The sequence below is a fragment of the Drosophila pseudoobscura genome, chromosome 4, assembly GCF_009870125.1.
Source record: "Drosophila pseudoobscura strain MV-25-SWS-2005 chromosome 4, UCI_Dpse_MV25, whole genome shotgun sequence".
Taxonomy (NCBI): domain Eukaryota; kingdom Metazoa; phylum Arthropoda; class Insecta; order Diptera; family Drosophilidae; genus Drosophila; species Drosophila pseudoobscura.
This window is the reverse complement of record NC_046681.1, coordinates 7507780-7530875: the sequence shown is the minus strand read 5'-3', so window position 1 is coordinate 7530875 and position 23096 is coordinate 7507780. Positions and strand designations below refer to the sequence as shown.

The window sequence follows — 23096 nt, the reverse complement described above, 5'->3', positions numbered from 1 at the left end:
CAAGGACTTTTTGCTTCAAAGCTACAAATTATCCAGCTTGCCGGCCAACGAAAAGGGTTGCGGCTGCCTTTGAAGATTAGGCAACTCTGGCCGGGGGGCACTGGCATTCTGACTGTTTTCGCATTTATAAGTGCACACCGACTGCATAAACGTGAGGGGCAGCCTTATTGAATCCGAAATTCTCCCCACAAACATTCAGGGGAAAAACCTGACCACTTTCTGGAGGGAAAAAAGGAAAATCTCCCATAAAGATTTTAAAACAGTGGCAACTGTCTTCTGGCGGTTAACCTCGCCCACAAAAGGTGTCGCAAATGGACTTTTGCAATTTTAATAACTGCTCAGAGTGGCAAACTGGTTCGTTAACCATCAACGGGCTGGCTGGCCCACAGCCGGAAAGACTTTTTGCATATTTAACAAGCCGGAATTTAAATGAAAATTAATCCCACTCCAGGAGCTGCAGCTGCAATCCTCAGTACCGTGCCGCAAATATGTTTGCTTTGAAAAACGAAAGACCAAACAAATTATTCCGTGTGCATATGGGATTCCCGTTTGCTCCTCTGTTCTGCAGTAAAGGTTTTAATCAGCCAGCACAAGAGGGACCAAAAAGGATCTTAACAAATCAAACGATTTTGTTGGGACTTGAAGCCAACTAATTCTGGTTTTTTGTCCCATATGTTAACTCCATCACCGAAAAGCCAAGAATGGGGATATATTTGTGTAGATGTGTGTAACATCAAAAAATGTTTGTATTGTGTAATCGATAAGCATCTATAGCCGATTCCACAGGGATATGTCTCTCTGTACATCTGTCCAACCGGCCGTCTTTCAGTCTCGATGAGTGCCTGTATCTCAGAGACTATCAACGCTAGAGCGACCTAATTTTGCATCCAGTCTCCTGAGATATCACACTGAATCAAGTTTTTTCTCAAAATCTTGCCAGCCCTTCCACAGGGCCTCCACAAAGGATGAAAATCTGTGGCATCCACATGACAAACCGGAAGCGCTTGGTATTGGTGTGGAAAGAGAGAGACAGTAGCGGAAAAATGGGAATCGATAAACGGAGTGCAAGATCTAACATTAGAACATATGTAACTATCGATCCTGGTGCCTCTCTTTCTCTCTATGGGAAAAGATGATCTCTCATGACAAGTGCGGTCTGCGTTGGCTGTCCTACCAAAAAAGCACCTTCCCCGCAGGAGAACCCAAACAAAGCGATACCAAAATACAGAGGAAGAGAGATGTATTGAATATATTAAAAGAGTTCCATAAATCATATAGGGAAAGAGCATCGGCTCCAAACGTTCACTAACGATTTTTATGAACCTAGAAATCTCGAAAACTGTGGGAACAATACACAGCTTGCTCGATTCCCAGATTTGATTACAGGTGTCCATACCACACAAAATTTGTTAACCTGCAACAACAACAATAGCAAACATCGAAAGAGATTTTCGCAATTATACGGACTTTTTCCCTGTTCCATTCTGTGGAAAATTGGCAATTAGGCCTAGAGACGAGCAAGAGAATTGCTAGAATCCAGGCAATGATTATTGGAAATTTTCTTCGGCACATGCCGGGCAGAACAAGTTCTCGTCCTCGTCCTCTGTCAATAGTCGTATCCTTCGGATTGGGGGCGAATACATAAATCTAAAATTCAAAGCGCCAATAAATTTTCATTTTGATAAACCCCCGTAAGCCTTTTCATGGCCAAAAACAAACTTCTGTGATTTATGAAGTTCTCGGCCACTTCCCTGCTCCTTGGGCAATAAAACACGCAGACTCGTCAGAGCCATCTATGAACACGATACGAAACTTTTGCCCCATGTCCCATGTCTCATGTCCCATCCCGTGCTCATAAGTATTCACATTTTAAAGACTCCATGCGCGCAAATAAAAACGAGGGGGAACGTTGTGAGTTGCTGCGGACAGCGCAACTCTAAGGTTATACCCGATACTAAGTCAGTATGGCTCTCCTCCGGCAGACGCCGCTAATATTTAACGACACGACAAAGAGTGCGTGCGAGAGAGACAGAAAATCAGTCTGAGCGTGACGTAACGCGCTGCGTAGCCAATGCAAACTGATTTGTTCCTGTTGGCTATAAAAATGATCTGATCTGATCCAGATTCAGCAATCTAATAGATATGGTCATTATCTATGATTCTGCGTTTTTAGTTTTCTCAAATCTGCAATATTGTGGATGCAACAGATTTTCGTCCTTTGTGGGGGCGGATGGGGGTGGGGCGAAATTCTGAGATATACGTTTTATAGTGACATCTTAAAGGAGTGTGTGTACCAAATTTGGTTACTCTAGCCTTAATAGTCTCTGAGATTTGTGGTTGCCTCAGATTTTCGTCCTTTGCGGGGGCGGAAGGGGGTGTGGCGAAATTTTGACAGGAAACGGTCAAGGTCCGATATCACAGGAGTGTGGATACCAAATTTGGTTGCTCTGGCTTTTATAGGTTCTGAGATCCTTGAACTCATATTTTGCAATTGGCAAAACCGACCATGAAACCTGTGTGTTAGAGTGAGACAGAGCGAGAAAGAGTGAAATTGTTTTCGTGATTCTGGCTGTAATAATTATACGATCTGGTTCAGATTTTGCACTCTAGAAGATATAGTCATCTTCTACGATTCTGCGTTTTTAGTTTTCTCGTATCTTTAAAATTGTGGATGCCACAGATTTTCGCCCTTTGTGGGGGCGGAAGTGGGCGGGGCAAAGTTTTGAAATATTTTTGGAGCAGTGACATATCACAGAAGTCTGGATCCAAAACATCGTTGCTCTAGCTCTTATAGTCTTTGAGCATTAGGCGCTGAAGGGGACGGACAGACGGACAGACGGACGGACGGACAGACAGACAGGGCTCAATCGACTCGGCTATTGATGCTGATCAAGAATATATATACTTTATAGGGTCGGAAACGATTCCTTCTGGACATTACACACATCCACTTTTACCACAAATCTAATATACCCCAATACTCATTTTGAGTATCGGGTATAAAAAAGATACATATAATATTCACTAATGTTTATGGGGCGAAAGAGTGCTCTTTGCTGCCCATAAAAACGGAAAGTTCTCAAGTGTCAAAACAAATTACTTTTTAGTGTTACTAAAAGCAAAGTGGGCTACCATAAAAGTTATTATAATAAAAACTGTTCATCTGTTAATACAATTTCCATGGAAAATCATCGATTTCAATTACAATATCGTTGGAGAGTCGAGTCGCCGGCCATGGGGCCACAGCTTGCGCTGATGTAAATCCATAAACAGAACAGAGACATGCTCGTCCCCTCTCAGATATTGCTGTATTGCTTTTCGCATGTGGTGGAGCACCAGGGGGGCACAGGCACAGGGCACATGTCATCAGGCCTGACATCTGCGTCAGCTGGCGATCAAAGTCAAATTAAATTGAAACAACTTTTTGACATCACGTCGGCCCCAGGACCCAGGCCCCCGGCCCCGGCCCCCTCTTCTAGTACTCATTTTGCTCTAAACAAAAAGACTTTTCTGCTTATGCCAATTATGGCAAGAACTCGGAAACGTGACCAATATGTGGGAATAATTTTCGGCGGCATTATTTTAGGGCTTAGAGAAGTCTCCCTGGCAGCTGGCCAAAATTTAATGGCGCCACTAATGCCAAAGGGGAGCACATAATATGCATGTGAAAAAGGAAACAAGCTTTTACCATAATGCCGCTTTGTGCGGATAATATAATGGTAAATTGCGTTTCAACCTGGATTTTCCACAGGAAAAACCAGCGAATGCTGGGCTAATCCATGGATTAGCTCGAAATGTATTCACAGACGCATTTATCTAATTTGCATTTACATTAATCGATTGACTTGGTGTTCCATTCATTTATTAATGTGTTAATTACTTTCATTAGTGGTCTGGCCACCACTGCGTATGCGCGATATCAAGCGCGGCATCAGTTGTTCGGCGAAGGCCGCATGGGAGCTTCGACCTGCGACGGAGGACATTAAAAATATTACAAAACTATTTCTGAAAAGAGTTTTCCAATGATTTCTACAAGGATTTTATTGTTTTCTCGATCTGTTGCAAAGGTATCACATCTGCTGGAAGTGGATTGCATTTCCCAAAGTTTGAAAAAGGTTTCCGCTGGATAAAGAGATTCCTTATGTCCAAGCCACCGCTACTACATTGGCAGGTACTACCTTCACCTTGTCGCCCTGCCTATGGTCCTCGTGGTCACCTTACGACTGCTGGTGTCTGAGTCATGGTTTAGGGTAACCCTAAACCCTGCCCTTTACTGGTGTATTACGGGCGGCTCATGGACAAGTTGGGAGCCTGTCATTTCGATTTACCACTCCTTGACCTAGCCAGCGATCGATTCAAACGATTTAAGCTCGAAGATCTACCCCATCGAGCTGCTGACACCACCAGAGAATCATTTTCTACTCCGTAAATTTGCTAGGCCTTTGAGCAGTAAGGCTAGTTGATAGAAAAGTGCATAAATATCCAGAATTAGTGGGAACACCATGCACAAAAACTCACCCTTCCTATTGGCAACTTTCTCAGGGATATGCGACCGGGTGCTGGTGATGGATGTCTTCATCAATGCCACGACCTATCTGCCGTTTTTGATTAGAGGGGACTCCAGCTTTAGTGAGTTTTAGCTGAGTCACTTAATAATTATAAATGGAACGTAGAACCCACTCCGACATGACAAGTACAATCGTTCCACTGATGAATAGTTGCCTCGAATGGCTCGAGTGCCTTTCACAACAATCACTTGGAGTTCTGACTGCAGTATGAACTCATTCGAGTGTCTCACGCGACGTTGTCTGGCCGGAGTGTTCTGGCTAATGGGGCTAGTGCCGCTGCCCCCCAGCTCCCAGCTCTGCTCGCTGCTGCTGTCCTTGGCGATTCGCTGCTGTTGGATTGTGTACCTCGTATACCTGCTGTCAATCGGCATCGGCTTCTGGTCGGTGGCCACGGAGAGTGTGGGCAATGTCGTGGGCACCATGCTCTTCATGGGCAGCACAGTTTTGGGTCTGCTGCTCCTTCTGGAGAGCGTGCTGAAGCAGAAGACCCACAGACAGCTGGAGGACCTGCGCTTCCAGTCGCAGCTCCAGCTGCAGCGCCTCGGGAGGTTCGGACGAGGCCGCCAAGCCGCGTACCTGCTGCCCCTGATTGGGACCCAGTTCGCCTGCGATCTTGTGAGAGTCCTGATCAGCGCCGAAGTCGGAACAATGATATCGCCAGTGTTCTTGGTCTCCCTGCCGCTCATGTGGCTGCTCCGCCTCCGCTACGTGCAGCTGGTGCAGCACGTGATGGATCTCAACCATCGCTCGCTCCAGCTGCGCCGCTCCCTGCTCGCCCTGGCCGCGGGCAACGACCTCTGGCAGCCGTACGGCGTCCAAGAGTGGGCCCAGCTGCAGACTCTCCGGAAGACCTACCAACGCATCTTCGAGTGCTACGAGGTGCTCAGCGACTGCTACGGCTGGGGCATGCTGGGGCTGCACCTGGCGACCAGCTTCGAGTTTGTGACCAACGCCTACTGGATGATCACGGGACTGTACGAGGAGCAGAACCTCTTGATCCTCACCTTCAACGGAGCCACCGCCGTGGACTTTGGCACGCCCATAGCCACTCTCTCCTGGTACGGCGATGCGGGGGCCGAAAATGTAAGTACACAGCTTGAAGTCTCTACCAATTAACACTGACAATGATGGATCTGATTTGTACACCACTTGAGTGCCTAGCCAGGGTCTTGACTCGTCTCAGTAGTCATGTTTCCCTTGAGCAGGAAGCAAGCTTTCGCGCGAGTGGTCCTCAGGTTTCTCCACCTGACGCTCTACGCCCTTGGCCTCACCTCCAGGCGACACAGTCGGCCTGTCCAGTGGCTTCAGTTCGGCTGCTGGCTGTGCTGGTACACGGCGATTTGGGCCCTGACTGTGCACAGAGCCACCCGGACCGAGGACTGCGATCTGGACTGTGTCCTGCGATATGTCCTGCTCGTGTGTGAGACCGGGTCGCATGCCATTATCGTGACGAACACCTTCCTGCAGCAGGACGACTCTGACTCGCTCGAGTGCTCTGATCCTGTGGTGGGTGTCACTGTAGTGGGCCTCCTGGTGCCCATCCTTGGAGCTCAGTACTTGGTGTGCTCCAATCTGGACAAGTTCTCGGAGAGAGTGATCTCGTATTACTGGAAGACACTGCCCAGCTTCCTTGGCCTGCAGTTCCACATCATAGCCTTCATCGCACAGGTCATGTATGTGAATCTGCGCGTCCGCCTGGCCCGCCGTCAGTTGCAGGCGCTGGCCCGGGAGCTGGCTTGCAGCTGGCCCCAGAGCAAGCTGCAGGCCATGTATCTGGACCATCAGACGGCTCGGTTAGTTGACCTGAAGCGGCGCTACAACGAGCTCTACCATTTGTACTCCCGGATCAACGAGAGATACGGCGGCAGTCTGCTGATCATCTTCATTGTTTTCTTCGCGGGGTTCGTGTGCAACGCCTACTGGCTGTTCATCGATTTGCGGACCACGCCCTCTAGGCTGTATCCCATCTTGCAGAACTTGGGTTTCATCGTCAATGTGGCTCTTCAGATGTCGGCCGCCTGCTGGCACTGCCAGCAGAGCTACAACCTTGTGAGGCTCTATCCTCCCGACTCCTCCGTCTACTTACTTTCCTAACATCATCGTTCCAGGGTCGCGAGATCGGTTGTCTCATCTCCAAGCTGGTGAAGCCCCTGGGCAGCAGGCGCTACAACCATCTGGTCAGTGAGTTCTCCCTGCAGACGCTGCACCAGCGCTTTGTGGTCACCGCCAAGGACTTCTTCAGCCTCAATCTGCATCTACTGAGTAGTGTAAGCGAATGGCCGCCATCGAGTGGGGGAGTGATGAGCCTTCAATCGATCCTTTTCAGATGTTTGCAGCCGTCGTCACTTACTTGGTGATTCTCATACAGTTTATGTTTGCGGAGAGGAGTGCCAATGCGTATTCGGGATAGTGGATAGCAGAGGAGCGATGCTGGATTCCGCGAACAATCGTTTGGTAATTGTGGGATGGCAAGCCTGAAATAAATAAGATGAGCACATGCTTATATGATTAGAAAAAATACGTTTAAGAGTTCCCGCTGAACTCTGATAATATATAAATATATATCTTACGATTAAGCTAATCTATACAATGTATTCCTGCACTCCGTCTATCCCATTTCCTCTCTCTAAATGTTAGAGAAACTAACAAATGTTAGGCTACTAAAACTAATGTTAGACTAAGTTTGTAATCAAATTTAAGAACTATTTGCATACATCCCACCAGCATTGAAAGCAGAAAAGCTTAAACAAACAATCCTCGAGCGAGCAGTGTTGAAAAACATAAAGAGACACCAAAAGTGCCGGAATAAGCAAAAATGAAACGTTATCATAAGTTCCTAATCAATTATAAAAGTTATTTGCACACATCCCTCATGGCAGGGCATCCCACACGTCACTGAAATCAGACAAACTTAAACAATCCATCCCAGAGCAGTGTTGGGAAGCGGCAAGAACATCGCGATGCCGACTAGCTTTGTCATAGTTGCCTCTGTGGCCCTAATTATTTATGCCACCCACGCCGCAGTCCCCAGTCCGGGTCGGAGTCGGGGCCGGGGCCGGGTGTGGGTATGGCTGGGCCAAAAGTTAGATTGCGCAAAGTTTTATCTTCGCTTTCTTAAGCGCATTTTACAAGGAGGAGGCGGGCAGAACTACTTCACGCATATTAAACTGACATTTCACAAGCAGAAAACTTTTTCTAATATGCAAATTCATGCCGAATACCATGGAAGGGATAAAGCAGCTCCAGCAGAGGCAGTAGAGGCAGAGGCAGAGGCAGGAGCACATCCTTGAATTAACACGTGCGAGTTCGCATTAATTTGTGTAAACTGGTGTTGGAACTGTTCTGGTTCGGGTTCGGGTTAGGTTTTCCGCATGTGTTCGAGCGGCCCCAGCCCGAAGAGCAGTTTTTGTCGTTAGCTATGCAAATGCCGAGGCATGTAAATATTATTTACCACACTGGCAGATGCTCAAGATGCTCGAGATGTAACTGTGCCGGCACTTGTGGCCCAAATTAACATATAACAACTGAAACAGTCGCCTATAAATATTTATGAGGCTCCTCGATTAGCACTCGTTTTAGCCAGCCAGCGACTACTTCTAGGTACTCGTTGGAAGGGGGTTCCATAGGCCTGGCCTGTTCTTGGGGGTCTAATTTAATTTTTAGACCATACGAGAACACCTCTGCTCTACGAATGGATAATTATGTGTATTTGAAATTATACGAAAGGACTACTTCTAGGAACTCGTTGGAGGGGGGTTTCATAAGCTTGGCCTGTTCTTGGGACTATAATTTAATTCAATTTTGATACAATAAGGGAACCCCTTGGTTCTACGAATCGGTAATTATATTCGAAATTATGAGAGACGGCTACTTCTAGGTACTCGTTGGAGGGGGTTCCACAAGTCTTGCATATTCTTGAGACTATAATTTTATTCAATTTTTAGTCAGTACAAAAACCCCTCTGATCTACGAATGAGAATCGCTTAGGCTAATAATATATTTTTAATACCTCTAACATTCTATTTCTTGCAGGACCATCCCTGAACTGTCGTATGTCGAAGTGCAGAAACCAGGAGTCCTCTGGAAATGTTACCCATACTGTAAGCCGATTTCTCATTTATTTACTATATTTATTTAGACAGCAGGTTGAGTAAGCCATTCCCATGATCTTCAACCCATGATCCATCACCCAGAAGCCTGTCAATCCCCCTGCTTGTACGTTCAAACCCCTTCCAGTCACAACTAGAGTAAAATGTACTAACCTATCAAGTAATTTTTAATGGGTCTTTAGTGGGTAAAATCCCCAAAATCAAAATCACTTTTGATCGAAAGCAAGTCTCGTCGACTTTTCATTGCTTTTAAGCGCTCGGGCGGTTGGAAATTTCTGCAGAGCAAAGCGAGGTGTGCTAAGAGCGGTCTAATTGGTTTTTAGTGAATTATTAGCCAATCCAACTTTTCGACTAATATAAACTTGCATGCATGAATATTTTATCCACTTTACAAAGTGTTCAACTTTTTTGATGAATTTTCAATTCGAAGGCTTTGTCTTCTCACACAGCCACAGGCTGGGAATCATTTTTGGGGCCGAAAGTTTTTAAATATTCATAAAATTTGAACAGACGAACACAACTTTGAAATGAAATTAGTCAAATGCACAAAAAGTTCATTTACACTCCATATACTCGTGCGACTCGCCCGGAAGCCCTGCCCGTACTTACACACTCCATTGTGCCCGGCCCCGGGCCCCGGGCACGGCCAAGCCGTAAAAGTTAGAATAAATTACTAATTAATGCAGGAGTATCGGTATCCATACACACGAGTATGTGTGGGAGTGTCGTCTCCGGCCGCAAATCCTGCCGCCTGCCTTCCTCCCTGGTTTATAGTTGGCAATCGCAATCTATTGCGATTTGTTTGTTCGTTGGAAAATATGGTATTCCCCCTGTCTCCCCTCTCCCCTCACCCACCAAGCCCCTTGCTGCAACGGACGTGCGATGTGCGAAAGCGAAATTGAAGTTTTATGCTAATTTGCAGCCTTCATAGCTCTCTCGCTGAGCCTAGGACCTTATCTGGCTGTCGGAGTCCTGTCAACACAAGGCATTACAAGGCAATTACGAATTTGTTTATGGCACTGGATCTCCTCGTCGACTTGCCACTTGGCCACACATCCATCCATCTTCCACCGGCTGCTCAGAGAAGGGATACGGATACCTGGAAAAAAAGCTTTCGAAACTGGATTCAATTTAGACCGAGAGCCTGGCTTATTCTAGGGCTTTTGAAGGTACCTTTCCCTGAGAATGAGGAGAGCCCACAGGAATCATTCAGCTCTTACCACAAGTCATGAATTATAGGATTTTCTGAAGGTTTTAGCATTGGTGGTAAAAGTTTAGAGAGCCCAAGGAAGGTCCTTCCAAAGCAGTGATATTAAAATATATTCATTATTTCCTCAAACCCTATATTTCGATATGAACTGTAGCTTCTGTTGGAATGCTTTTGCTAAAATCCAATCAAAAGTCAAATATTGATAACTTTCCTTCCCATATAAATGTATTTCCTTCATCAGCGATCAGTCTGCCAGGGCATCTGCTGTCTCCAGTGTGTTTGGAGACTCATATATTCCTCTCTGGCAGCAATCATTTCACAGGACTTAATGTCCACTTCGACTCCCCCCGCCTCCCCTCCCACATGTAGAGTTTAATCAACAACTACAAGCATTTGCTGGGACACATGTACATGCGAGTACGAGTACGGTGTGCGGCAGATGGCCCATAAGTCAAGCCTAATAAAATTCCACTCTGCCAAATTCGAACGACAAAAGTAATCTCCGACACTGGCCCCACAAGTAGCCCCCTCCTGGCCACTGGCTAAGAGGCTGTGGAAAGGGATAGAGTGGGTTGGGGTGGGGTGGGGTGAGGGGAAAAAGTGCGTCACTTAAAACTTTTGCACTCACTTGACCAGAAACTTTTATTTTCTGTTAGTAGATTTCCCACGGGCAAACCAAAGAAGTAACAAAATGTGGGGCCATATGGATGGCGGAGGGTGGTGGAGACGGGGGCGGGGTCGGGGTCGTCTTGGCGAGTGAAACTTTTTCCGTGTCCACAATTTGAAAATATTTCACAGTAATATTTTATTTTTTCAGGGGGTTCTTGCCCCAGGTCCACCCCCCTAAATCTCAGAGGTAATCAAAGATTCGCACAATACCGGGCTTACGCCGGGTGTACGCCGGGTATACGCAGGGTGTACGCCGGGTATACGCCGGGTATATGTATTTAATTACTGTCCACGCCACGGGCTCGAAACGGATCCGGCTTAAATTGCAAGCTCGTTGACAACGCCGAGCAATAAAAATGGAGAAATGGAGAAGTCAACGACAAAAGAAAATAATGAGCGATAGTCGAGAAAGAGCACAAAAATAGGGAAGGGAGGAAAAAAAAGGTAAAGAAAACTATATAAATAATTCAGTATAAAATGTCAGGAGCACTGGGGAGCGTTAGCTGGAGACGGCGAGTCCGAGCTGCCTCTCAGATGCAGTCAAGGAAGCAATTGTATTGTCTGACTGCTGTTTTCCACTTTGGCCCGCCACGCCCCCCCTCCCCGCCTCAGCAGTATCCCTACGCCCACGAGCATCGCATCCGCCCGCTGCTAACTTGTTGACGTTGATAGTCGTACGTGCCGAAGGTGAATGGCATCTGTGGACGCGAAATTGAATTCGTGCCTGGCAAGCTCCGCACAGAGCTGAATTGAGTCACAGCACGGCGACAGATCCAGGAACCCGGGTAACCAGCACAGCAACAGGAGCAGGAGCTGGAGCAGGAGCAGGAGCACGACTAGTGACAGGAATAGGGATAGAAACGGACAAGATGTGTCAGGTGTGGCTGGGACCTAGAGCCAGAGCTGACTTTGTCTGCTGACTTCAATATTTTGTCGCATTACGTTGACAATTTAGATGTTTGTCTCGCGCATTCTCGCAGGATTCAATTTGGAGCAAATGCAGGCCGTCAGCCGGGGAAATCTGCAAAGTTAACAGGAAGACAGCACCCAAAGAGTCACCCCCCTAGCCCCCCAACGCCGCCCCAAGAGTGAGGCAGTCCCCAGCCAAATGTGAATCCTAACATAAACATCAGTCTTGTATGGCCTGGCCGTAGACTCGTCATTCATTAGAGCTATAATGTCCCAAATCTTTCGCCTAAGAATGGGATTTTATGGTTAGTAGTTTTGAAATTATTTAAAAACCTTTTTAAGAGTAATATGTAATATTCCAGAGAAATCAAATCAAAGATTGTAAGAGCTTGCATTACCTGTGTGTAATTTTCTAAGAAATATTTCTTATTTACTCGAGTTATGCAGAAATTAATCCAATTAATTTTTGAGAATTATAAGAAAAGGCTTTACTTATTTCATGCCAAAGGCTTAAGACTTTATAGGTACTAGTTTTAAGAAATATATAGTATGTATAGCATATGGTTATATCCTATATACCACTAGTTCTATGAAAAACCAACTTCTATTCCCGTTCGCAGCTCTTTTTGCTCCGCGAGTCTAAAATTGGCAAGAATTTGTTCAGCTTTTTCTCTCTAAAGAAGTCACATGTTCTACGAAGACCCTCTCCGGAGGACGGGCAGCTCCAATCTCTTCGCTTCTGACTCCCATTCGGTGGGGGGTGGAGAGCCACGCCTCAGATTGCCATGTAACTGTCGCAGTCAGCCCGAGAGCCCGAGAGCCCCTTAGCCCGAGTTGGCATTTCATTGTTGTGCTTTTCTTTTACCATTTTTCCCATTTTATTTATATAATGTCTTTCGAATGCGAGAGTCGGCGAGTGTCCCTGCAAAGGGGGGGGTTAGGGGGGTTCTTCTATCAAAGCGCAGGAAACACGTGCGGGTAAAACATTTTTCAAGCTTTTAGCGCTGCATACAAATCAACCCCGAAAAACAAAAAAACAAAAAAAAACCCATTCACAATAATTTGTTGAACTTCATAAGAGCCAGTCCTCGCTCGGCGATAGTTGGAGGAGGATTGTGCTCGGGGTCTAAGGGTGGGTTGTGGTGTTGGCGTTGGGGTAGGGGGTGGCACAGCACTCAGCCAGCTGTTGCATTATGTAAAGGCCGTCGTCGTCGTCGTCGTCCCTAATAGATCTGAGAATGTGGGAAAACTGTAGAATGAAGTACCAGGCGAGCAGGAAACTGCAGAAACCGGCATCGGTTATGTCTGTGCAGTTTTTGTGGGTTTTGTGGGCAAACCTATTACGGGCTAATTGGGTTTTATATGTACGCATAATATAAAGCACTTACTTATCAAACTCCACTTCCGTATTCCGTATTTCGTATTCTTTTCGCAGCGAGCTGCATATGCGAATGAGCCCATTTAAATGCCGCAAATGCAAATTAATTTAATTGAATCCAATTTGGCATTCGCATTATCTTTCCCATTGTTCCCTTAATTTAACAATTGCTGAGAGTGTGGGACAGGCAGACAGAGGGCGGGGAGTGCGGAGGAAATGAAAGAGGGCTTTTGTGGTGTGATGCTTGTGGGAAAGATTAACCACACAGTGGAAACTATTCAGATAATACAAGATTTGAAGGCGAATATATATTGTTTTTAGAAGAATAAAGATTAAAATACATTCCGAAATAATAATGTAGGAGGAAACATTTCGCCAGTCTTCAAATGGGAAAAAGTCAGCCCTTGCCTAAAAACAGGGTTAAAATAGTTGAAGGGGACTGTTAAGAACAGTTTTATAGCAAGAGGGGAACTTTATCCGAATACCTCTGTTGAGACCACACCAAACTGTTGCTTCTCTAACAGCCGACGAGCATAACATTTCGGCGAAACCCACCACACCGCACAGCACAGCAGCTCGGGGAGAGAGTCTGCGCAGAGCAGAGCCCACTGTCGTCGCGACGACCCGAAGGCGGGCCACTCTTGAGCGAGTGTGTGGTACGCTCATTGGCGGGGCGCTCGTTCCGATGTCCACTCGCTGCTCCCGCCGGAGAACTCTGCCGGGCCGCACTCGCATTCGCACTCGCACTCAGTTGTTCGAATCGCGTGGTTGATGGTCGATGGTGAATTCGTCCGGCTTCGGTTTTCGCCGGGTCCGCTGAAGCTACGAATGTACGAGTCTGAAGCACGTGTGAGAATAGTCGAACCTCATGTCAGCCCAGATTGCAAGAGACTAGGCAAATACTCGTCAGTGCAACATAAATTAAATCGATTCGAGTCCGCACGAGATTCAAAACTAAACCAAAGTCAAAATATTACAATAATTGCCGTACTGCCCGGCCCCCCACCCCCACACACACGCACAACCCGCAGGGACGATTGTGTTTGTTTGTGTGCGCTCTGGCGACATCTGTTTGCGGGAGTGTGTGTGTGAATCCAATTTCCGCCGTACCCGGCTTTCAGCAGCGTTTATCCGCCGTGCCGTGGCGGCCCCGATTTTAATTGCGCCGCCATCCCCATCGGAATTCTTCCTTGAAGTTCAGGGCCGGAACGGGAAGGCCCACTGCCTGCAAACGGAAAATAAATCAGTGAATGGCTAAAGGTAAGATGAAAGATAATTCAATATGGTCTAAGCCTGGCCACATTCCCGCCAGATTTTTGCAACGTTTTCCGGGAAATCTTCTTTATTTTTCGGTAAAAGGCCCATGGATAATCAAATTATACACGAATTAAGTTCATAAGTATTGAAATTTATGGCCTGCTGAAGAATATTTCATGCCCCGTATAAGAAATGCTATAAATACACCCAAAGTTAAAGCTCTCTCTCGCTCTCTGTGGAACACATCCTGCGGAATTTAAAGCTGAAAGGCATTTTAAATTTATTGCACAAACGGCCCGGCCCGGCCCGTATATAAAATTTCATTGGATATGCGCATCATAAACAACATCCAGCACCGGAAGAGACAGCATATTAAAAATGTGACTATAACCTTGGCTCCGAAACGAATGTGGGTTATGCCTGTCCTGTCGGAATGCCAGGGTCTCGAACAGGACCCGGCCAGAGCAACCGCATCAAGGCCACAGCACAGCCGCCGCCGCCGATGCCGCCGCCGATGCAGCAACACCAAAAGCAACAGCATCGAGCCGTACAGAGTCCGCCTTTATGGCTTGTCCTGGTCCCTGTGCTACGATCCCTGTTTGTTATTTGTTATTTTTACTGTACACATGACAATAACGCCGGCGGCGAGTGCTGCAGCAGTGCCCCAGCAGAGGCGTGACGGCATGCAATGTCCGGACAGGGCGCAGGGGGGCCCAGCCATCGGCTTGATCCACCCCAGACCAGGCCAGACCAGGCCAGACCCGAACCAACCCACCGGAATCCTGCCCAGTGCCTGTGCAATAGTTTCAAGTGGCTGGGCAACTTTTTCCATTATGAATGGTGCGGTTGCGCTTTTTCCATCCATTATTTACGAGTTTTGAGTGCAAACTTGTTTCGCCAGCAAACAAGTGGCGGCCAGAGGATTAGAACACTCGCTCGACCGCTTTCACACAGAGAGGGGGGCGGGGGGCATGGAGGGGGAGAACTGCCACTAAGTGCAAAAGTTCCTGGCATAAGCCAAAGGCAAAGCCACGCCTCATTCGGAAATAGCCAGATAGCCAGGAAGTGCCTTGAATGGCAGAATGGCAACATTTCACTATTGTTTATCAACGATTTCTTGTCAAAGAATATATATTTCCCACTGCATTCATGGCATTCATAGCACAGCATCATATTCGTATAGAAAAGATCATTTGTTTTTATACCCCAAACGCAATGGGTTTTACCCATCTAGTAGTGCCTAAAAGGAAGCGTTTTCGATCTGGTGAAACGTTATATAATATTGATCAGCATCATTAGACGAGTCGATATTTGCCTGTCAGAATGTCTGTCTTTCTTGATAAGCTCCTAATTCCCAAAAAAAATGTCGAAAAGCATAAAGTATGACCATAACTACCAGAAGGCCGTGTCTCATTCATATCAGATCCTTGTTAAAGCCAGAGGGCCTTGGCTACCCCCACCAAGCGCTTACTTCTTCTCTCTATCTCTGTCTCTCTATCACTGGCGGAGGGGACAGAGATGTAACGGCTGGTTTTGGTGGGAAGAGCGAGAGAAAGGGGAGGTAGAGGAAATATTCTAAAATTCTAATAAAATAGGGGACTATATGGAAAGGGGATAGATATTAATTATTATTATTAGCACATTACTAGGGATCGTGGTTCCTCTATTTATGTCTGTAGTTTTCCCCATCTTTTATAATTATTGGGGGCAAAATTGAAAGAGATCGTGGCTTCCTTTGCCAGTCTCACAAAATGGTTGCATTAATTGTGTTTTACTTATTTAAGACTATAAAATAATTAATTTATAATATTCCTCTTATGGGGATTCAAATTCAAACAATAATTAGCATATTTTGAGGCAAACCTCCTCACAAGAATACCGCTCCTCATATCGAATCAATTTGGATGCCCAGTTTTATATTTAGTTCGTGGTTATATATCAAGCACCCCTCCACAGAATTTAGCTCGTGGTTTTATATCGATTACACCTAAAGAACGAGCTAGAATAAACCCCTATTTGTATGTTCTTCTCGGATCTCCGCCAGGAGCGATCTCAATTCTTTGGTGTGGCCAATCAGTACTCATATGTATGTACTCGTATCTGCAAAAGAACCAATGTATTAACGTACCTCTTTGATTTACAAATTTGAGCACTTATCTTTAAGTCGTTTTCATTGTAAAGAAATATTCTTTGTGGAATGCAATTTTCATAAAAAGTTTAGCTCGTTTCTGAGGCGGATCGATGCATTTATGCGTGAGCATAATTTGGGAAATCACTTGGGTACGAGTATTTTGCGAAACAAAGTCTGAAGTTTTGCCAACTTGTTTCACGCACTTTCAGTGCATGCTCGTAGGCCAGGCCGTCGCAATCTGCCACAGAGAAGCCCTCTCGTGCGCAGTGGGAGTGTGCTGCATTCTCTGACATTGATAAATGATTCCCCCCCCCCCTCCACCCCTAAAGTTTAGCAGAAGAAACCCCCAAAACAGGCAGGGGGAGGGGGGTGGTGCTGGGGGGAAATGCATTCATGGCAGCAGCAAAATTTGTTGTTGCTCACTAAGCCGTGAAGCGAGAACTCTGGAAATTTGCCTGCTCGCCCGAAATTATCGCAGCTCGGCATACACTTGAGGGGCAGTGACAAGAGCCAGAAAGAAGAAGAAATCATAAATAAAATATAGCAGCAGATATAGACTGTGCCGGGTACTTGTACCAAATTTAATTATCCTCACAGCCAGCCATAAGAAGTGGTCGACGCAGGCAGGCAGGCAGGGAAGCGGAAGAAGCGGAACCGGCAGAACCAAGAAATTTCATTCACTTAAAACTCCAGAACGAAGTTCTTCCAAGCGAATGCAAATGAAAAACCACAACGCATGCTCAAGCCGAGTTTTCCGTTTGAGTTTTCCTTCTGTGCCCCCCTCCCTCCCCCCCAGGCCCCCTGGTTCAACATGTAATTAGAGTGCGAGGAATGCGCGCGGTTGCCAAAAATGTTGTGGGCGTGGGCACTTTGATGTATGTATGTGCGAGCGAGTATATCTATGCAGGGAGATATATAGATATATATACATATATCTGTAGTTGTAAGTACTGTACAGCAGAGGACCCTCTGCAGGAGTCGTCTGAGCCATCTGGCTCTGGCTGGCCACAAAAGTTCAAGTTTGCCCGACTCCTACGCTGCCGCCGCCGCCGCCGTAGCCGCAGCCGCTGCCAGAGGCACGATGATGCTTGTCTGGCGCTGAAGTCCTGCCTCGAGTGGCTCCGCCTGGCGGCTCCGGCACGAAACTTGTGTGTAAATTGGACGAATGTGCCGTTATGTCGATGCGTTGACAGCCAAAAGTGCACCCCAAAAAGGGGACGAAGAGAAACAAACTTTAGTTCAAGTTGAAGATGCAGCGAGGACGAGCGAGAGAGGGGGGGAGGTGGATGGTGGATGGTGTGGTCAATGTAACAGTTTTCTTTTCAAATTTCGGTTAGGGGGGGGAAGGGCAACGCAATTGAGGTGACAGTTTAAGGCATCTCTGGGATATTTGGCATACGAAAAAGCTTTACCATTCCAACCAACAGAAGAGCCTTTCAATTTCCAGAACGTGGGGCTCCAAGAGAAGTTCTAATAGTTTATCCGGGATTCATGAGTCCCCCCCTTTTCCCCCCCTTGCACATTGAGTAAAATATTAAGTTACAATTATTAATTATTTTTAAACTATTTTTGTAGCCCAGAAAACTCCTGGAAGTTCTCGTTGAAAGTATTGGCAGAGTCATATTTTTTCATTGATAATTCCAATATCATTTTCCCCGCAATAAGCTTCCGCAGCTGCTTGGCCGGAGATCCCATGCTTTCCCCGCATTTAAAATGAATGCCAAAAAGCATCATTAAAATCCCATACCACTCCCCAAAAAGCTCCCCCCTCCCCCCCACCAAATGGCGGCTAGTTTATGTCCGTATTGCACGGCGTAGACAGTGCGGAATAAATTACTTTTGAAATTTTTGCTCTTTGTCAATAAAGAATGGAGAAAAAGTGGAAAAGCATTGCGCTCGTTCACTCGCATTATTAACGCACATAAAACTCACATATAAAGTGATTTAAATTTATTAAATATAAAACGAAACCGCACCGCCCCGCCCCGCCCCGGCACCGCCCATCAAAGATGTGAACGCATAACAATTGCAATAAAATTTAACGTGCATCGATAAAAAGAATATCAAGCCGAATAAAAACAACAAAAGCCACCGCCGATCCGCAGCGGAGAAGAGAACTTCATTACTTGTTTCCATGAATGGAAAAACAACAACAAAACACACACAAAAAGTTGAAAAAAAAGAGAGAGGGAGAGCGCGCAGAATATGATGGAAAACCCACTCACAATGGGCTCGACGGAAACAAGAGGCTCCCCCCGAACGGATGGGGAGGGGGACGGCCGTGGCTTTATGCATTCAACAAATGAAGCGAATGAGTTGAGAGCTGTCTCCACAAAGGCCGGCGTTAAATGTTTTATATTTAAGAGCCGCCCGCCAAACAGCCAATACTCGTATGAGTGACTGGCCATAAAGCACTCTCCGCAATGAATAATTATAATTTTCAATTTTAAGAACATTCTCATACCACGACCACAGCAGACGGTTTAATTGCTTTTCCTCTGCGAATCGATACAGAAATTGACCTGTCGATCCCGTCCGTCCATCCCTTTGGCCAAAGAAAATTAGGCTCTCCTTAAAGAGGAGGCAGTTAAGTACACATAAGATGCTTATGGATGCCTTCTAAAGCCTGATCAAAGTGCAATTGGATTGGAGAGAAAGACCATTTGAAAGGCCCGATAAGCAAATACAAAAATCGGTCTCCTTCAATGCTCATTCGATGCATAATTCATGCGGCAGGCGGTATTGTTATTATATCAAATCAGTGGCAAATAAATACACAAACACACACACACACATATTTATATAATTTTAATGCAGCACTGCATGCAAATGAAACGAAATTGAAACGTGGCTAATTTTCTCCTCGCCTTTAAACGAAATCAATGGCAGCTGTCGACACGATATGCCCCGCCCTGCCCCTCCTCCTTATAGCAGGGGGGGGGAGCTCAATAAACATAATAAATAATAGAAAAATGCGCATAGAAATTGCCATTGGGGGCTCGCTTGGGAGTGCCTGGGAGAGTGGAGGAATGTGCGTGACACTCGCTCAACTCTTGGGCTTTGTTCTACAGAAATAAAAGAGACTATAGAAAAGGACTATAGAGGGCTATAGAGACCATACCAGACTATAGACTGCACTATAGATTTACTTACGAGGGGTACCTGGCAGTCGATTCCCTGCGTTGAACACGCTGAACGCTTCCGCGATATAGATTTTAAAATGTGTGCTCGCTCTGGGGTCTTTTGTATTATTGACTGCGACATTTATATGGCACCCAGTCCCAGGCCATATGCGCATTTTCACATCATAGACACACGCGCACATCCCGCCCACACGCAGAGCCAGAACCAGGAGCAGAAGCAGGGAGTCGGAGAGTCCTGGATGGTAGGCCTGGCTGTCGCTGGCATTTCAGCGGCTGACATTCTGACAAAATTGGCTGAAACAACGGCAGCCGCGAAAGCGGTTTGACAGCCAATAGATACACACAGAGACTGCCACACACAGATGCAGATGCTGAAAGGCTTTCACTAATTAGGCAGCACTTTTTCAATTAGGCGCAGGGCAACGGCTCGGAACGAAACAAAACGAAACAAAACAAACGCTGCAAAGAAAATAGATGCAATATTAATGAATCGGAAATAATTGTCCGATATCAAACAAACAACGAGGCCATGTCGGAGATATTTAATAGTCACCCGATGCCGCCACAAAATAATTACCTCCGAAAATAATTTTCTATGAATTAGATACACAAGCAAACAGAATGAAACGCATTTTGCTTGGAATACATTGGAATTCGAATTTATTGTTTAATTGGAAATTCGATCCGAAATGGATTCCTCTAGTAGTAGTACCCCCCCCCCCCCCCCCCCCCCCCACGCCACACTCCCGCCATGCCGCCTCCGTCCATTCATCTTTCCTGCTGGTTTTTGCAAGGCGAAAATTGAGCTTTTCTCAACATATTAAATTTCATCAATATGTACCTTTCATTTCCAGCAACAGCATCGTTATTTCTGAAAATAAAATGTGGCCCACCCGCCTCCACTCGATTGGTTGTGGGCTCATAGGAATCCCAGGTTTTTCCATCAATTAGTTGCTGCTCTGTTCTGGGAGCACTCCAATCGAAACCAGCGTTTCGTGGTCATGTTCGAAATACATATTTTACCATATTTTTCGCCAAGAATTTTAGTGTAAAAGGATTTTGCTAGATGGAAAATCTTGGCGAAAATTCAACACAAATGGTGAATGCAGACAATAGGAAAATTCACATGTATTTTCCTGTATTATCTGTCCACATTGTTGCCTGAAGAATATTTCAAAGATAGCCCTTAATCGATTGCATCACCGGAAGAGTTCCACCTCAATTTGATTGCTTTCATCGCTTTCATTGCTTCATAATTGCTGTATATGTCCTCTCGTTTAATTGGTCTGATGAAACACCTTGTTCGGCTTTCGGTGAACACAGCCCTAATTTAAAAACTGAAACCTGGAAACCTAAACCGACCAGAAAATCCAAAAACTGCGCTGAATTGAGCAGAAAATGCGCCTCTGGCGAACCGTAAACATATACGTACACATTTTCTGTGTTCTTCACAACTATTTGTTGAACAGAAAAAAAAACAAGAGAATTTAATAGAATATAATAGAATTCTCCTTGCACTCGAGCAAAGTGTTTTTTGGGGTAAAAACACAGCCAGGATCGACGGAAATTTAATTAAACCACAAAGAATTCACTTGGCAAAAAAAAAAAACACAGAAATCAACAATGTTGGAAATTCTTTAGTTGCATAAAATATGAAATTCATAAAATTGGAATACTGCCATTTGAATTAATTAAACCATGAGCAATGCCTGTCATAGGAGTCAGACAGGTCACCAGGTGTCCTCCATATATGTGGAAATATGGCCACCTAATAAAAGATATTGGCCACGTCTCGAAGTCTTGTGTTTTCATACCATTACGGGGGGGAGGGGGGATGGAAATTTAATAAGAGCCAAGAGCTTTTCTGCACATTGAAAATATTTTGACAAGTTTTTCAATAATGCAATAAAGTTGGCAACGGGCCCCCAAGGCGTTGGCAGCGCAGGCCGCCAAGGAGGCCCCTGATGAAATGAAAATATTGCCCACAATTTGTTAGGACACCAGGACCAGGGCCAGGACCAGGACCAGGACTGGACGGTCCGTGTTCGCCATTTGCTTTGCGGCTACTTGTTTATCTTCCCGAATTACTTTCGCCGCTCCTTGGAGTTCGGGGAAGTCCATGAAAGATTTTTCAATAGGCCAAAGCGACGGACAGGCAACGCATAAACAAATAATATAAAAAAAAAGCGCAGAAGAAGTAATCGCGGCGACCCTGGCAACGACCTCTGGGCCACTCATTTGTCAATGGACGCTGCAGGACGACCGGGCAGGCAGCGAAGCCCCGGGCATTCATCTTGGGCACATGGCAACCAAGACATATGGCCGCCCTCCAAAGGCGACAGGCAAATCCCGTCGAAAACAAATTAAAGTCGCACTTTAAGACACAGACAACAAATCAAGTCGACCCGAACAGCCCCGACCAGGCCAAAGGCAAGGGCCAGGCCCAGCGCCCAGAGAGACAGAGGCAGAGACAGACCAATACCAATCGAAGCCAGAACATTTGATTTGACAACAGACACACACAGAGAGAGGGGGGCAGGGGGACAGGGGGACAATTTTTACAAGATTTACCTGATCGGCATAAGTAATCAGGCCTGACTACGGGCACGGATACGGGCCTGGCAGGGCCAAACGAGTTCTAAACTGTCGTCCGAAAACGATTTGGACACAATACTCACATCGGACAGGAGTCGGCCGTCAGAGGGCAAGGACAAGGCGCCATCCATCGGCTTGTATCCCTGGGGTGTTCCGGCATCGATTTACGATCGAAAAGCTCAATATTTCCGGGAACCAAAGGTATGGGCTCCTAGATAAGCTATCATATTTTAATATCTGCCCGAACCAGGCCCACCCCGAAGGCCATCAAGGCACAAAAGAGTACATAAATGGTGGCCATATTAAAGTTTAAGAGTTTCGAGGAACTGGGCCAATATCCTAACCTGAGACCGGGCCTATCCCATGTCCGTGTCCGTGTCCGTGTCTCCGTCCGTGTCGATGTCCTCATACATTCTGCAGCGGCAACTCATTAAAAAGCATTAAACGCCAGGAACGGAAGCCATTGAGGCTATCGGACGGAGACACGCTTCCGTTTCTCTACTTGAACTCCCTCCTCCCCCCCACCACTCGTGTGCCCGGACACAGATTTACGGGGCAAAAGTGCGTAAAGAAAGGAAAAACGACAGAGACGGAGACAGAGACGGAGATTTCGCCGGGCCAATTGTGCGGGAGAAGGCAGAAGAGCAGAACTTCAAATGATTTATCGCCAGATAGTTGAGTTCAAAAGCGAAACGCAAAGAGACAGGCCTCCCCGCTCGCACAAATATTTATTTATAAAATTGTTATCCCGTCCCGATCCCAGTCCCAGTTCCAGTCCCAATCTGCTGCTTTGTTTCGTCCTGGGGGGGGTCCTTGAGCCTTGAGCCGCGTGTCTTGCTCATTGCCAGGCATTCGCTCATTTTCAAATCGGATTTTATCAACTGAATGCCATTCTTGTGCAAATATCTTATCCCGCTGCCGCCAAGGATAATGGCAACTTTTTCCCATCATCCCGGGACTCTCCTGGCCTTAGCGCTGGCTCAGCTCCGGCTTTGGCCCAGTTCATGCAACAGGGACAAGGACACAGGAGCAGCATCAGCATCAGCATCAGCTTTTGTATGGCTTTGGAATTACTTCGAAAGCGGAAATTGATTTTCCTTTCGTATTGTGCACGGTTTTTCGTGTTT

The 23096-nt window shown here is 46.2% G+C and overlaps 2 protein-coding genes across 4 annotated transcripts in view; both read left to right on the top strand.

The window, feature by feature from the left end:
* Nucleotides 1-4685: 4685 nt before the first annotated feature.
* Nucleotides 4686-7088, top strand: Gr23a (Gustatory receptor 23a). 2 transcript variants are annotated; one of them, XM_015181133.2, is made up of 3 exons: nt 4686-5651; nt 6677-6835; nt 6895-7074. In XM_015181133.2, the coding sequence occupies exons 1-3, from the start codon at nt 4728-4730 to the stop codon at nt 6976-6978; spliced, it is 1167 nt and encodes a 388-aa protein (XP_015036619.2). In that variant the 5' UTR covers nt 4686-4727; the 3' UTR covers nt 6979-7074. The 2 variants fall into 2 exon arrangements, with proteins under 2 accessions (XP_015036619.2, XP_033236581.1); XM_033380690.1 differs by lacking the exon at nt 4686-5651 and adding an exon at nt 5757-6617 and having other exon boundaries at nt 6895-7088.
* A 1534-nt stretch (nt 7089-8622) lies between these two features.
* The window catches only part of Tmtc1 (Transmembrane O-mannosyltransferase targeting cadherins 1), a 48813-nt gene continuing 34339 nt past the window's right edge, over nt 8623-23096 (top strand). The window contains exon 1 of one of the 2 annotated variants that reach the window (XM_001355955.4): nt 8623-8668. In XM_001355955.4, the coding sequence (XP_001355991.4) occupies nt 8655-8668 (14 nt within the window). In that variant the 5' untranslated portion in view covers nt 8623-8654. Of the gene's footprint in view, nt 8669-13456; nt 14104-23096 lie in introns of those variants that run through there. The other variant, XM_015181136.2, reaches the window with a different exon arrangement.

What these genes read in the sequence shown, in the direction of transcription:
- Gr23a (XM_015181133.2), top strand. Translation starts at nt 4,728, where the DNA reads ATGGCTCGAGTGCCTTTCACAACAATCACTTGGAGTTCTGACTGCAGT. An exon ending in GCGATGCGGGGGCCGAAAAT is followed by an intron (nt 5,652 to 6,676) that starts GTAAGTACACAG and finishes TCATCGTTCCAG; the next exon opens with GGTCGCGAGATCGGTTGTCT. An exon ending in ATCTGCATCTACTGAGTAGT is followed by an intron (nt 6,836 to 6,894) that starts GTAAGCGAATGG and finishes GATCCTTTTCAG; the next exon opens with ATGTTTGCAGCCGTCGTCAC.